General features: G+C 47.1%; 1 protein-coding gene across 1 annotated transcript in view; it reads left to right on the plus strand.

Moving 5' to 3' along the window:
• The window catches only part of myo15b (myosin XVB), a 520,694-nt gene that overhangs the window by 152,100 nt on the left and 352,799 nt on the right, over nt 1–15,795 (plus strand). The window contains exons 21-22 of the mRNA XM_078226038.1: nt 12,545–12,622; nt 14,185–14,333. Of these exons, the coding sequence (XP_078082164.1) occupies nt 12,545–12,622; nt 14,185–14,333 (227 nt within the window). The remainder of the gene's footprint in view (nt 1–12,544; nt 12,623–14,184; nt 14,334–15,795) is intronic.

Here is a 15,795-nt window from a genome sequence, read left to right on the forward strand (position 1 = left end):
AACACTCCCAGGACAGGTGCAGCACAGTTTTAGACAGAATAAAGCTCCCTCAACAATATCTTCATCAACCACTACCAGGACAGGTACACCATGGGGTTAGATACAGAGTAAAGCTCTCTCTACACTGACCCCATCAAACACTCCCAGGACAGGTTCAGCATAGGCTTTAGAAACAGAGTAAAGCTCTCTTTACAAAGTCCTCATCAAGCACTCCCAGGGCAGGTACTGCACGAGGTTAGATACAGAGTAAAGCTCCCTCTACAATGTCCTCATCAAACACTCCCAGGACAGGTACAGCACGGGGTTAGATACAGAGTAAAGCTCCCTCTACAATGTCCTCATCAATTACTCCCAGGACAGGTACAGCACGGGGTTAGACAGAGTAAAGCTCCCTCTACACTGTCCCCATTAAGCATTCCCAGGACAGGTAGAGGATGGGGTTAGATACAGAGTAAACCTCCGTCTACAATGTCCTCATCAAAGACCCCCAGGACGGGTTCAGCACGCAGTTAGACAGAGTAAAGCTTTCCACACTGTCCCCGCCAAACACTCGCAGGACAGGTACAGGACGGCGTTAGATACAGAGTAAAACTCCCTCAACAATGTCCCATCAAACACAGTAAGAAGTTTAACAACACCAGGTTAAAGTCCAACAGGTTTATTTGGTAGCAAAAGCCACACAAGCTTTCGAGGCTCTTTCAGAGCCTCGAAAGCTTGTGTGGCTTTTGCTACCAAATAAACCTGTTGGACTTTAACCTGGTGTTGTTAAACTTCTTACTGTGTTTACCCCAGTCCAACGCCGGCATCTCCACACCATCAAACACACTCAGGACAGGTGCAGCACCATAAGATCATAAGACATAGGAGCAGAATTAGGCCACTCAGCCCATCGAGTCTGCTCTGCCATTCAATCATGGCTGATTTTTTTTTCTCATCCCCATTCTCCTGCCTTTTCCCCATAACCCCTGATCCCCTTATTGATCAAGGACGTATCTATCACTGTCCTAAAGACACTCAATGACCTGGCCACCACAGCCTTCTGCGGCCAAGAGTTCCACAGATTTACCATTCCCTGGCTGAAGAAGTTCCTCCTCATCTCTGTTTTAAAGGATCGTCCCTTTAGCTTGAACTTGTGCCTTCTGGTTCTAGTTTTTCCGACTAGTGGAAACATCCTCTCCATGTCCACGCTATCCAGGCCTTGCAGTATCCTGTAAGTTTCAACAAGATCCCCCCTCATCCTTCTAAACTCCAATGAGTACAGACCAAGAGTCCTCAACTTTTCCTCATACAACAAGCTCTTCATTCCAGGGATCATTCTTGTGAACCTCCTCTGGACCCTTTCCCAGGACAACACATCCTTCCTTAGATATGGGGCCCAAAACCGCTCTCAATACTCCAAATGGGGTCTGATCAGAGCCTTGCACAGCTTCAGAAGCACATCCCTGCTCTTGTATTCTAGCCCTCTCGACAAGAATGTTAACATTGCATTTGCTTTCCTAATTGCCGACTGAACCTGAAGAGGTTCACCTGAAGAGAACCTTGAACAATGACTCCCAAGTCCCTTTGTGTTTCTGATTTCCTAAGCATTTTCCCATTTAGAAAATAGTCTCCATTCCTCCTTCCAAAGTGCATAACCTCACACTTTTCCACATTGTATCCCATCTGCCAATTCTCTGCCCACTCTCCTAACCTATCCAAGTCCTTCTGCAGCCCCCTGCTCCCTCAATACTACCTGTTGCTCGACATATCTTTGTATCATCTGCAAACTTAGCAGCAGTGCCTTCAGTTCCTTCCTTCAAATCGTTAATGTATATTGTAAAAAGTTGTTGTCCCAGCACTGACCCTTGAGGCACATCACTAGTCACCGGCTGCCATCCTGAGAAAGACCCATTTACCCCCCTCTCTGCCTTCTGCCAGTTAACCAATCCTCTATCCATAGTCATTAGAGGTTTACAGCATGGAAACAGGTCCTTCGGCCCAACTTGTCCATGCAGCCCTTTTTTTTTAAACCCCTAAACTAATCCCAATTGCCCGCATTTGGCCCACATCCCTCTATCCCATCTTACCCATGTAACTGTCTAAATGCTTTTTAAAAGACAAAATTGTACCCGTCTCTACTACTACCGCTGGCAGCTTGTTCCAGACACTCACCACTCTCCGTGTGAAAACATTGCCCCTCTGGACACGTTTGTATCTCTCCCCTCTCACCTTTAACCTATGCCCTCTAGTTTTAGACTCTCCCTACCTTTGGGAAAAGATATTGACTATCTAGCTGATCTGTGCCCCTCATTATTTTATAGACCTCTATAAGATCACCCCTCAGCCTTCTATGCTCCAGAGAAAAAAGTCCCAGTCTATCCAACCTCTCCTTATAACTCAAACCATCAAGTCCCGGTCGCATCCTAGTAAATCTTTTCTGCACTCTTTCTAGTTTAATAATATCCTTTCTATAATAGGGTGACCAGAACTGTACACAATATTCCAAGTGTGGCCTTACCAATGTCTTGTACAACTTCAACAAGACGTCCCAACTCCTGTATTCAATCTTTTGACCAATGAAACCAAGCATGCTGAATGCCTTCTTCACCACTCAGTCCACCCATGACTCCACTTTCAAGGAGCTACATCTCTTTGTTCTGTAACTCTCCCAAACACCCTACCATTAATTGAGTAAGTCCTGCCCTGGTTCAAACTACCAAAATGCATCACCTCGCATTTATCTAAATTAAACTCCATCTGCCATTCATCAGCTCACTGGCCCAATTGATCAAAATCCCACTGCAATCGGAGATAACTTTCTTCACTGTCCACTATGCCACCAATCTTGGTTTCATCTGCAAATTTACTAACCATGCCTCCTATATTCTCATCCAAATCATTAATATAAATGACAAATAACAGTGGACCCAGCACTGATCCCTGAGCCACACCGCTGGTCACAGGCCTCCAGTTTGAAAAACAACCCTCTACAACCACCCTCTGGCTTCTGTCAAGAAGCCAATTTTGTATCCATTTAGATACCTCACCCTGGATCCCGTGAGATTTAACCTTACGCAACAACCTACCATGCGGTACCTTGTCAAAGGCCTTGCTAAAGTCCATGTAGACAACATCAACTGCACTGCCCTCATCTACCTTCTTGGTTACTCCTTCAAAAAACTTAATTAAATTTGTGACACATGATTTTCCACTCACAAAGCCATGCTGACTGTCCCTAATCAGTCCTTGCGTCTCTAAATACCTGTAGATCCTGTCTCTTAAAATACCTTCCCACAACTTACCCACCACAGATGTGAGGCTCACTGGCCTGTAGTTCTGATGCGTTATCAATCAGGCGAAAGACTACTTGTGTGCCAATACAACTGTAGGCTTTTATTCATAACAGAATCAGGAGCACATCCCAACAGGTAACCGACCTGGACTGAACAAGGGGGAGGAGACAGCCACCTTTATACTAGGTGACGAGGGGAGGAACCGAACCGGCAGGGGATGTGTCCAGGCATGACAAACACACAACGGTGGTCCATATAGGACAAAGGCACAACTGAAGTCCACCACATTCACCTCTCCTTAAAAAAAAAACAACACGGGGGTGAAGCGGAAACAATATTACAAGTCCAGACGAACCGGTGGCTTGATCCGCCATCGCGATCGTCGTAGTGCAGGTCGCAGAGTCGTCCGAGCAGGGAGCGATGTCGGCCCAGGCTCCGTACAGTGAGCGTCGAGAGAAAGCGCCAGGTGGTGTGAAGCGGACCGATCCGACGTCCCGTCCAGTCGTCGGGTACTGCGTGGCGACGGCTCCGGCGACTCAAGCGAGCTGTACATAGGGGTGAGAGGAGTAAGCTGTGGCCCTGGTGGCGTAAGGAGAACAGTAGGAACCGGAGCTGGGGGGTGGGGGGCCGCAACGGGCTCTGGGCGCACAACATTGGAGACTGGGACTGAAGGGGGGAGGGGCGTAGCGGTCTCTGAGTGGACAACACCAGGGACAGTGGGGCGGAAGGACATGGTGGCCTCAGAGGCACCCGCGGGTGCCAAGTCGCGTACAGAGACCGTGTCCTCCCGCCCATCGGGGTACGCTACATAAGCGTATTGAGGATTAGCGTGGAGCAATTGGACCTCCTCGACCAAGGGATCTGCCTTATGGGTCCGGACATGCTTCCGAAGCAGAACGGGCCCCGGGGACATCAGCCAATCCGGGAGCGAAGTACCCGAGGAGGACTTTCTGGGAAACGAGAACATCCGCTCGTGAGGGGTCGTATTGGTCGCTGTGCACAAGAGTGACCTGATTGAATGTAATGCGTCCGGGAGGACGTCTTGCCAACGGCTGACTGGAAGGCCACTAGACTGTAGCGTTAATAGAACAGCCTTCCAGACGGTTGCGTTCTCCCGCTCTACTTGACCATTACCCCTGGGGTTATAGCTAGTGGTGCGGCTGGAGGCAATGCCTTTGGCGAGCAGGTACTGCCTCAGCTCGTCACTCATGAAAGAGGACCCACGGTCGCTCTGAATATAGGACGGACAGCCGAACAGGGTGAAGAGCGTGTTCAGGGTCCGAATCACCGTAGCCGTGGTCATGTCTGGGCAGGGGAAGGCAAAAGGGAAACGCGAGTATTCATCAATGACATTCAGGAAATAAACATTGCGGTTAGAGGATGGGAGGGGGCCTTTAAAATCAATGCTAAGGCGCTCAAACGCGCGAGTGGCCTTTATAAGGTGCGCCCTACCTGGCCGGTAGAACTGCGGTTTGCACCCTGCGCAGACCCTGCATTGCCTGGTAATCGTCCGGACTTCCTCGAGGGAGTAGGACAGGTTATGGGCTTTGACAAAGTGGAAAAATCTGGTGACACCCGGGTGACAGAGATCATTATGGAGGGACTGTAGCTGGTCCAGTTGGGCGCTGGCACATGTTCCACGGGGCAGGGCGTCTGGGGGCTCATTGAGCTTCCCGGGCTGGTACATGATGTCATATCTGTAGGTGGAGAGCTCAATCCTCCACCGCAAGATCTTGTCATTCTTAATCTTGCCCTTCTGTCTGGTGTTAAACAGGAAGACAACTGACCGCTGGTCCATAATTAAGGTGAATCGTTGGCCCGCAAGATAATGGCGCCAGTGCCGGACGGCTTCCACGATGGCCTGGGCCTCCTTCTCAACCGAGGAGTGTCGAATCTCAGGGCCTTGTAGGGTCCGGGAAAAGAAGGCCACCGGACGGCCCCTCTGGTTAAGGGTGGCGGCTAGGGCAAAATCAGACGCATCACTTTCCACTTGGAATGGGATGGATTCATCCACAGCATGCATCGCGGCCATCGCGATGTCCGCTTTGATGTCGTCGAAGGCCCGACGGGCCTCCTCCGCCAGGGGAAAAGAGATCGATTTTAGGAGCGGACGGGCTTTATCCACGTAACGGGGAACCCACTGGGCATAGTAGGAGAAGAAGCCCAGGCATCTCCTCAGTGCTTTGAGAGTAGTAGGGAGGGGAAGCTGCATAAGGGGACGCATACGGGCTGGGTCGGGACCAAGGACACCATTTTCTATCACGTACCCAAGGATGGCGAAGCGGCGTGTCCGAAAGACACACTTCGCCTCATTATATGTCAGGTTCAGGAGAGTGGCCGTACGGAGGAATTTTTGTAGATTGGCATCATGGTCCTGCAGGTCATGGCCGCAAATGGTGACGTTATCCAGATACGGGAAAGTGGCCCATAGCCCGTGCTGGTCCACCATTTGATCCATGGCCCGCTGGAAGACTGAGACCCCCTTGGTGACACCAAAGGGGACTCGGAGGAACTGGTAGAGACGACCGTCCGCCTCAAAGGCAGTATATGGGCGATCCTCCGAGTGGATAGGGAGCTGGTGGTAAGCCGATTTTAAATCGATCGTAGAGAAAACCCTATAGTGCACGATGCGGTTGACTATGTCCACGATGCGGGGAAGAGGGTACGCATCTAGTTGCGTATACCTGTTTATGGTCTGGCTGTAGTCAATCACCATGTAGTGTTTCTCCCCTGATTTAACTACGACCACCTGCGCCCTCCAGGGGCTGGTGCTGGCCTGGATAATCCCTTCCTTGAGCAAACGTAGTACTTCGGACCGAATGAAGGCCCGGTCTTCCGCACTAAAGCGCCTACTTTTGGTGGCTATAGGCCTGCAATCCGGGGTGAGATTATCGAATAAAGGCGGGGGGGTAATCTTGAGGGTCGAGAGACTGCAAGTGGTACGTGGGGGGCGTTGCAGTGACGGCGTCTGGCAGACGGAGAGCGGGGGATAAGGGCCATCATACTGCAGGGTGACGCTCCTATGATGGGTGAGGAAATCTAACCCCAGCAGTACAGCTGCACAGAGTCGCGGCAGCACGAGGAGCTGAAAATGCTCGTAGACTGTGCCCTGTACCGTCAGCGTCACCAAGCAGCACCCGAGGACCTCCACCGAGTGAGAATTCGAAGCCATGGAGATAGTCTGGCTCCAGGGTCGCACGGGAAGGGCGTATTGACGCACTGTGCGAGGATGTATAAAACTTTCTGTGTTCCCGCAGTCGAACAGGCAGTTTTCTGCATGGTCATTTACCTTGATCTCCATTATTGACTTGGAGAGTTGGTGAGGCTACGACTGGTCCAGGCAAATCGATGCCACCGTCAAATCCAGGAAGAATCCATCTTCGTCCGCGTCTGATGACGTCACAGATAAAGCTTCCTGCTCGGCGCATCTTGATGACCGCATCAAAGATGGTGATTCCCACAATTCCGGTGACCGCATCAAAGATGGTGATTCCCACAATTCCGGTGACCGCATTAAAGATGGCGATTCGCGCGCAGCCGCCGCCCGCATTAAAGATGGCTGTGCCCGCGGAGCACACGTGGTGCCACGAGACTTCGGAATCGGCTTCACCCGGCAGACTTTAACGAAGTGGCCTAGCTTACCGCATCCGGAGCAGATCGCATCCTTCGCCGGGCAGCGACGCCAAGGGTGCTTGGATAGGCCACAAAAGTAACATTTGGGCCCTGCCGGAACAGCCGTCGCGGTGGAACCGTCGATGGAACGGGATGTGGGGTAGGACCCGAGGTTGCGAGAGGCTGCTTCTAGCGTTTCAGCCATCGTGGCCGTTTTCCGGAGATCTAGGCCATCTTGTTCAGGCAGACGCTGCCGAATGTAAGTAGACTCAACGCCCGCAACGTAGGCGTCCCGGATCAGGTCCTCCGTGTTCTGAGCAGCTGTAACAGCCTTACAGTCGCAAGCTCGAGCTAGGACCCGCAGGGCGCGCAGAAATTGGGCGCACGATTCTCCTGGCTGCTGCTTGCGGGTAGTTAGGAGATGTCTGGCGTAGACCACGTTAGGGCTCTTTCGAAACTGCCCTTTTAGGAGTTCTATAGCGTCCGCGTATGTAGCAGCGTCCCGGAAGATACCGTAGACTGCTTCGCTTACCCGGGCGTGGAGCACGTGGAGCTTAACGTCGTCGGAGTCGATGGCCGTAGCGGCGTTGACGAACGCTTCGAAGCAGTCCAGCCAATGGTCAAATTTATCAGAGGCTCCGACCTCTTGAGGGTCTAATGCTAACTTGTCGGGTTTTAGAAGCTGCTCCATGTTGGTCAAATGTTATGAATAAAATTGATGCACTATCAATCAGGCGAAAGACTACTTGTGTGCCAATACAACTGTAGGCTTTTATTCATAACAGAATCAGGAGCACATCCCAACAGATAACCGACCTGGACTGAACAAGGGGGAGGAGACAGCCTAGGTGACGAGGGGAGGAACCGAACCGGCAGGGGATGTGTCCAGGCATGACAAACACACAACGGTGGTCCATATAGGACAAAGGCACAACTGAAGTCTACCACAAGTTCCCAGGCTTTTCCCTGCAGCCCTTTTTAAACAAAGGCACAACATTTGCCACCCTCCAATCTTCAGGCACCTCACCCGTGACTATTGATGATTCAAATATCTCTGCTGGGGACCTGCAATTTCCTCCCTAGCTTCCCACAATGTCCTGGGATACACTTCATCAGGTCCCAGGGATTTATCTACCTTGATGCACTTTAAGACTTCCAACACCTCTGTCTCTGTAATATGTACACTCCTCAAGACATCACTATTTATTTCCCCAAGTTCCCTAACATCCATGCTTTTCTCAACAATAAATACTGATGTGAAATATTCATTTAGGATCTCACCCATCTCTTGTGGATCCGCACATAGATGACCTTGGTGATCCTTAAGAGGCCCTACTCTCTCCCTTGTTATTCTTTTGCCCATTATGTATTTGTAGAAGCTCTTTGGATTCTCCTTTGCTTTATCTGCCAAAACAATCTCGTGTCACCTTTTGCCCTCCAGATTTCTCTCTTAGCTCAACTCCTACACCCCCTATACTCTTCAAGAGATTCACTTGATCCCAGTTGCCTATGCATGTTATATGCCTCCTCCTTCTTCTCGATCAAGGCCTCAATATCCCGAGTCATCCAGGGATCTATGCCAGGATCTTACTTTTAATACCATGGGCACTTAACTTATTTAACAGTCTCCTATGCGGCACCTTGTCAAAGGCCTTTTGGAAATCTAAATAAATCACGTCCACTGACTCTCCTTTATCTAACTTCCTTGTTACTACCTCAAAGAACTTTTAACAGATTTGTCAGACATGACCTCCCCTTGACAAAGCCGTGCCGACTCAGTCCTACTTTATCATGCACTTCCAAGTACTCTGCGATCTCATCTTTAATAATGGACTCTAAGATCTTGCCAATGACCAAAGTCAGGCTAACAGGCCTATAATTTCCCGTCTGCTGGCTCCCTCCCTTCTTAAACAGCGCTGTTATATTCGCTGCTTTCTAGTCCTCTGGGACCCTCCCTGCCTCCAGTGATTCCTGAAAGATCACCACCAATGCCTCCACAATTTCCTCAGCTATCTCTTTTAGAACCCTGGGGTGTAGTCCATCCGGTCCAGGTGATTTATCCACCTTCAGACCTTTCAGTTTCCCCAGAACCTTCTCCTTAGTGATGGCCACGACACTCACCTGTGCCCCGTGACTCTCCTGGAGCTTTGGCATCCCACTGGTGTCTTCCACCGTGAAGACTGATGCAAAGTAACTATTCAGTTCCTCTGCCATTGCTTTGTTTCCTATTATTAATTCTCCAGCCTCATTTTCCAGTGGTCCAATGGCTATTTTTGTCTCTCTCTTACCTTTTATATATTGAAAAAAACTCTTTCTATCTTCTTTTACATTTATTACTAGCTAGCTTACACTCATATTTCATCTTCTCCCCCCCTTATTGCTTTTTTAGTTGTCCTATATGTTGGCATATGGTGTTGCAGTTATATAGAACGTTGGTTAGGCCACATTTGGGATACTGCATCCAGTTCTGGTCGCCACACTATCAGAAGGACGTGGAGGCTTTGGAGAGAGTGCAGAAAAGGTTTACCAGGATGTTGCCTGGTATGGAGGGTATTAGCTACGAGGAGAGATTGAGTAAACTAGATTTGTTCTCCCTGGAAAGATGGAGGTTGAGGGGCGACGTAGTAGAAGTTTATAAAATTATGAGGGGCATAAATAGGGTGAACAGTTGGAAGCTTTTTCCCAGGTCGGAAATGACAAACACAGGGGGTTACAAGTTCAAGGTAAGGGGGGGCAAGATTCAATACAGATATGCGGGGGACGTATTTTACACAGAGGGTGGTGGGGGCCTGGAATGCACTGCCAAGCAAGGTGGTTGAGGCAGACACGCTAGGATCATTTAAGACTTATCTAGATCGCCACATGAACAGACTGGGAATAGAGGGATACAAACGGATGGTCTCGTTAGGAGCACATGATCGGTGCAAGCTTGGAGGGCCGAAGGGCCTGTTCCTGCGCTGTATTGTTCTTTGTCCTCTGCTTGCTTTTAAAGGCTTCCCAATCTTCTGGCTTCCCACTAATCCTTGCCACTTTGTATGCTTTTTCTTTTGCTTTTATGCTGTCTTTGACTTCCCTCGTCAGCCATGAATGCCTCATCCTCCCCTTAGCATGTTTCCTCCTCCTTGGGATGAATTTCTTTTGTCCCTCCTGAATAACTCTCAAAAACTCCCGCCATTGCTGTTCCACTGTCTTCCCTGCTAGGCTCCCTTTCCAATCAACTCAGGTCAGTTCCTCCCTCATGTCTTTGTAGTTACCTTTATTTAATTGAAATACCATTACATCTGATTCCAGATTCTCCCTCTCAAACTGCAGGGTAAATTCTATCATATTGTGGTCACTGCTCCCTAAGGGTTCCTTCACCTTAAGTTCCCTAATCAAGTCTGCCTCATTACACATCACCAAATCCAGAATTGCCTTTTCCCTAGTAGGCTCTGTCACAAGCTGCTCCAAAAAAACATCAGAAATATTAAATGTTAATACATCTGAATAGGGACTAACCACAGTGACAAATCCAGATTCCGTTTCTGAATGCTCTTCAACACCGATGGAAACTGAAACAGAAATAGTTTCACATGAAGAGTTGGCAACAGAAGAAAAAGAGGACACTTCAAACATCTCAAGTAGCTAAATTCCAGAGGATCGAGTACAACCCAAAAGAAATAGATGTGCACCTGACAGACTGCCTTATAATGGTGTATATTTTTCTATATATATATATATATGAGAAATAATGGGACAAAGTAATATATCGACTGTTTGATCGGATCTGTTGTTGAAACATTGGGAAAAGTTGTTGTTTGGGGACTAAAGGGAGAGGGATGTTACACATTTAAAGTGGTTGCATCACTCCTTTGTTTACTGTTTCTTCAGAAGGAACTCTTCAATAATGCAGTGAATGAAAATACAACAAAACTTACTCCTTATAAATCAAAGAAAGGGTGTAATAATGAAACATCATTTTTTTTTATTTTTTATACTTTTCCAATTCAATCAAATCAAATCCAATTCAGAGTCTCAACAAGTTGAGACATTTCAGATCCAGGCTGGCAAGACAGGGCAAGCGACCATTTACCCTGTCCTGGGCCCGATCTACATGAGCCAAGCTGATTGGAGAAGGGGGAGGTTCCTCCTCCAAGACTTGGGCTCATTTGCATCTTAGCCAAAAGGCCGAGATGCCGCTTTTAAAAATTGCTTCATATGAAACATATGAAGCCCCAATGCAACCCAATGACCCCAACCAAGTGCAGCATCCTCTCCATACTACACCTGATCTTAGCCAAAAGGATTACTCCAGACTTGGGCCTCACCCTGGGCAACTCCAAGCTCCCCACAATGCTGTTTAGTTCCTTATTTATAGTGATTCAGCTGGTCAGCTGACTATTACATCACTCTGTAAATGGTTTTTCACTGGGTCAGCTGACCCTTATATCTTGTTCCCATTGGTCACATTACATCCAACAAGTTGTCACTGGTTACAAAATAATTTAAGACAACCATCCTCTCATCTTCTTAATAGCTTTCCAGTGCCTGCACCCCTTTTTGTAAAACAGTCTGATACTTGTAGATTAGCACCGACCCAGTTAAGTTTGGAAACTTCCTTGTTTTCCAGCATTTGCTTAATGCTGGCCGAATCAATTCTTAATCTTTTTTCCGCTACACTTTTTGCTAGTGTAAACATTGTCCCATAAAGACCGATTGTCCACATAACACTCAATTGGTACTTTCTTACCCGATGTGCCCATAAAAAATAATTCTGTTAATGTGCCTGACAAATATATTCCCATATCCAACGCTTCCACTAACACTAGGGTTTCAGCCGCCAATGTGCTTTTGACTACCCTTTATCTTTTCTTTACTTCCCAGGCCAAGGGGCAACATTTTCCTTCCTTACCTACCGGGAATATTATGAAACTGGCACCACTCAAATGTCCATCTGGTAGATCGGCATGTGAAGCATCACTAAATACAACCAACTTCATATCTTCCGGTTCTCCTCGTGCTGGGAATTTAATTACACATTTACCATCATGTGATCTGTAGTGATGGAAGCTGAGAGATTTGTAGACTTATGTGGCTCTTCCACCTTAGGCCTGGAATAAACAACACCTTCTTAATAAATCCACATCATGTTTCCCTACAATCCATTAGCGTGACACTTCATTACTTTTCTCTCGTTACCGGTCGATATGTAACATGGCTCTATATTGCTATTAGAGGTTGCTGCCAGCCACCACTCATCCCTTTATCCTGATCTTCTCCCTCTCCACGTTCCAGACTTACTATAACCTCTTCTCCAGCTGCCAAACCTTACCCTTGTCAGCACTGGCCATGTGCCTTTTGGGGTACAATTACTCCCAAAACCCAGTGGACTCCTAATCACAAAGAGGACCGATGTTGTGTGGTCCTCTTGCCCACTGGTTTCGGCTCTGTGCCCCTTGCCTTCACAGGTTCACACCAGAATTCAGAAATCAATCAATTCTACCCCACGGTGGTGAAAACTGCACTTCATTTTTATCTAACTAAAGTTTCTTTGACCATTTACTCTGACTCTGATCACCAACATTCCTCCAACACTCTGACTGGTTTATACAACAACTGAATTGCAAAACGTTCATTTGTGGTTTTTTGCGAGAATTAAGCAGGTGATTTCTTTCACATAGGTTCATAAATTCCTCGATAAAAACCATGACCAACTCCGAATGGAAGTGATGGAACTCTTCATACGCAGCAGGAATAAGGTAAGTGACAAAAAAAAAGACTCTGGTGATTTATCCTGACAGGAGTAAGGTGGTGAGTGGATCTTTCCAGTCCTTGTTAATGATGAGACACTTTGTCTTGCAGGAACCTGAAGAGGTTTCCAGCACAGCTGGTGTCACTATTGTTCATCCTACAGCAATTTGTTTTTATGTTCTGCTTTTATCACATTAAAATCTCTCCAGGTTATCAAACACAACTTGGCACAGAGACATGTAACAAGATATTTGGGAAGATGGAAAACTGTTTAAGAAGCATCTTAAAGTAGGAGAAAGAGGTAGAAAGGTTGAGAAAGTGAATGAACTTGGGCTCCAGCAGCTGAAGTAGTTACTGTTGGAGCAACTAAAATCACGGAGTTCAAAATTAGAGGAGCACAGATATGTAGAGGATTGTGGAGTGGGAAGAGGTTATAGAGAAAGGGAGGGGCCAGGCTATGGAGGGATTTGAAAACAAGGATGAGAACTTAAAATCAAGACATTGTTTAACCGGGCATCAGCATTGATTCAAAAGCATCGGGGTGATGACTGAATGAGACCTAATCTGAGTTACGATATGAACAACAGAGATTTGGATGACAAGTTTAGAAGGATTGAAAGTACAAAGGCTGGAGCTTGGAATTGTCAAGTCTAGGGGTAAAAAAAGTATAAATAAGGGTTTCAGTGGTCAATGAGGTGAAGTGGAGGGGGGGGGGGGTTAGAAAGGGGGGTTATCCGATATTACAGAAATGGAAATAGTGATAGCATGGATTTGTAGTCAGAAGTTAATCTCTGGATATATGGTCGGAAACAAAGGCAAAAAATCTTCTATATCTAATGGGGGGGGGTAATCTCTGACCATCCAGTATTCGATAAGCAGTTAGACAATTGTGGAGGAGTGGAGAGAGGGTGTGATGAGTTAGAGCTGGATACCTTCAGTGTACATGTAGAATCTAATAACTGTGAATGTTATCACTGAGGGCAGCACATGGATGAGAAGTAGGGGGGGGGGGTGTATTCCAAGGGTGCTCAGGGGACATATAAGTTGGGGGAAGCCACAGGAGCAGGAAGAGAAGCCATTGCTGGTAATTCTCTGGCTTCAATTAGTTGGATAAGAATGGAACCAGGTGAATGTAGTGCCACTCAGCTAGACAGTATTGGAGAGAATTGGAGGGGATAGCGTCAACCCTATCACAGAGTGCAGACAGGTTGAATGAAACACATTTTAAACATTGAAATCAGCTTGTTAATTTGCCTTGAGGAACTCACTAAAGAACAGTAGACATTTACCATGTTTTTATGTCATTCACCTTTTCTTCAGTTTAAGACAAAACCCAAGTATCATTGAAGAACGTCATACAAAACGTTAATGGTTAGTCTTTGTAACACTGCTTGCCACCATTAACAGGCCATATCCCACTCAGTCCAACATCTCCTTGGCTATCTCTCCTTCGATTAGTTCAAAGTAAAAATTTTGGAATAATCTCTGTAGCTACCTATGTAGTACCAGAATGAATTTAATCTTCGTGCCACTAGAGTATCTGGACATTGACCTTAATGTCCTGCTGCAGATGATTGCGGATTTGTTTAAGAAAGCGCAGGAGAACCTCTATCAGCAGAAAAGGATCGGCCCAAACTATCGCAGTCATCGATACCAGTCGCCAACTGTGGCTACCAAATTTCAGCAGAGCCTCTCAGATCTCATCACCAGACTGAAAAGGTGAGTAACCACTGCTGAGACACCAAAGACTGTGTTCCCATTACAGCATCACTTCCCTTCAAATGAGATTGAAATGTAATGAGCAGTGTGTGTGAAAGAGCCGCGTGAAGATTTCAAGTGGGCTGTTTCCATCAGAACTGAACTTTGACTCGATAGCGGATTTTAAAATTATGAAAGGGTGGGACAATGTAACTAACAACATTCAGACTAGGCTGATAAGTGGCAAGTAACATTCACAAGTGTCAGGCAATGATCTTTTCCAAAGATCTACCCTTAACATTCAATGGCATTACCATCACTGAACCCCACCCCCATCAACAGCCTGGTGGTTACCATTGACCAGAAACTGAACTGGACTAGCGATATAAATACTGTGGCTACAAGAGTAGGTCAAAGGCTAGGAATCCTGTGGTGAGTAACTTACAGCCTGACTCCCCAAAGCCTGTCCACCATCTACAATTCACAAGTAAGGAGTGTGATGGAATACTCTCCACTTGCCTGGGTGAATTCAATTCCAATAAAACTCAAGAAATTTGATATCATCCAGGACAGAGCTTGACTTGCAACCTGTCCACAACTTGAATCATTCACTCCCTCTGCCACCGACACACAGTGGTAGCCGTGTGTACTATCTACAACATGCACTGCAGGAACTCACCAAGGCTCCGTTTACAGCATCTTCCAAACCCACGACCACTACCATCTGGAAGGACAAGAGCAGCAAATACCTGGAACATCCCCACCTGGAGGTTCCACTCCAAGTCACTTACCATCCTGACTTGAAAATATATCATCATTCATTCCTTCCCCGTCACTGGGTCACAATCTTAGGATTCTCTCTCTCACAGCACTCCAGGTTGACCTACACCAGATGGACTGTAGCGATTCAAGAAGGTAGCTCCCCAACTTCTCGAGCAATGTTGGCCTCCTCAACAGCATTCTCATCACATAAACAGACTAAAGAAAGGATAAGTGTGAATACAAAGTGATAGGCAGAATGGTTACATGCTGTAATCGATATAATTCAATATGAATATCAACACCAATTTTATACAGCATTAAGAGACACACATTAACAGCAATCATCATTGCACATTCACATTGTAAAGTTGGTGGAAATAGTAATCTTGGAGAGACATGAAGCTTTGATCACAGGCTATAGGACAGTGCAGCTTTACTTTGAATCTGTGTTGTATTGTCCTTGCTTGTTTCCATTCTTACTTACCTAATCAGAGCTGGAGAATTTCCTGCAATGGCTTCTCTTTCTTCTCCTATAGTGTTACCACTGGAGTCCCTCAAGAATATATCCACGGTCGTTTCTAAAGGTTTGCAGAGTTTGCACATTCTCCCCGTGTCTGCATGGGTTTCCTCCGGGTGCTCCGGTTTCCTCCTACGGTCCGGGGGAAGTGCTGCCTGGGTGCATTGGCCGTGCTGGGTTCTCCCTCGGTGTGCCCCAGCAGGT

Source organism: Mustelus asterias, chromosome 12 (genome assembly GCF_964213995.1).
Source record: "Mustelus asterias chromosome 12, sMusAst1.hap1.1, whole genome shotgun sequence".
NCBI lineage: Eukaryota > Metazoa > Chordata > Chondrichthyes > Carcharhiniformes > Triakidae > Mustelus > Mustelus asterias.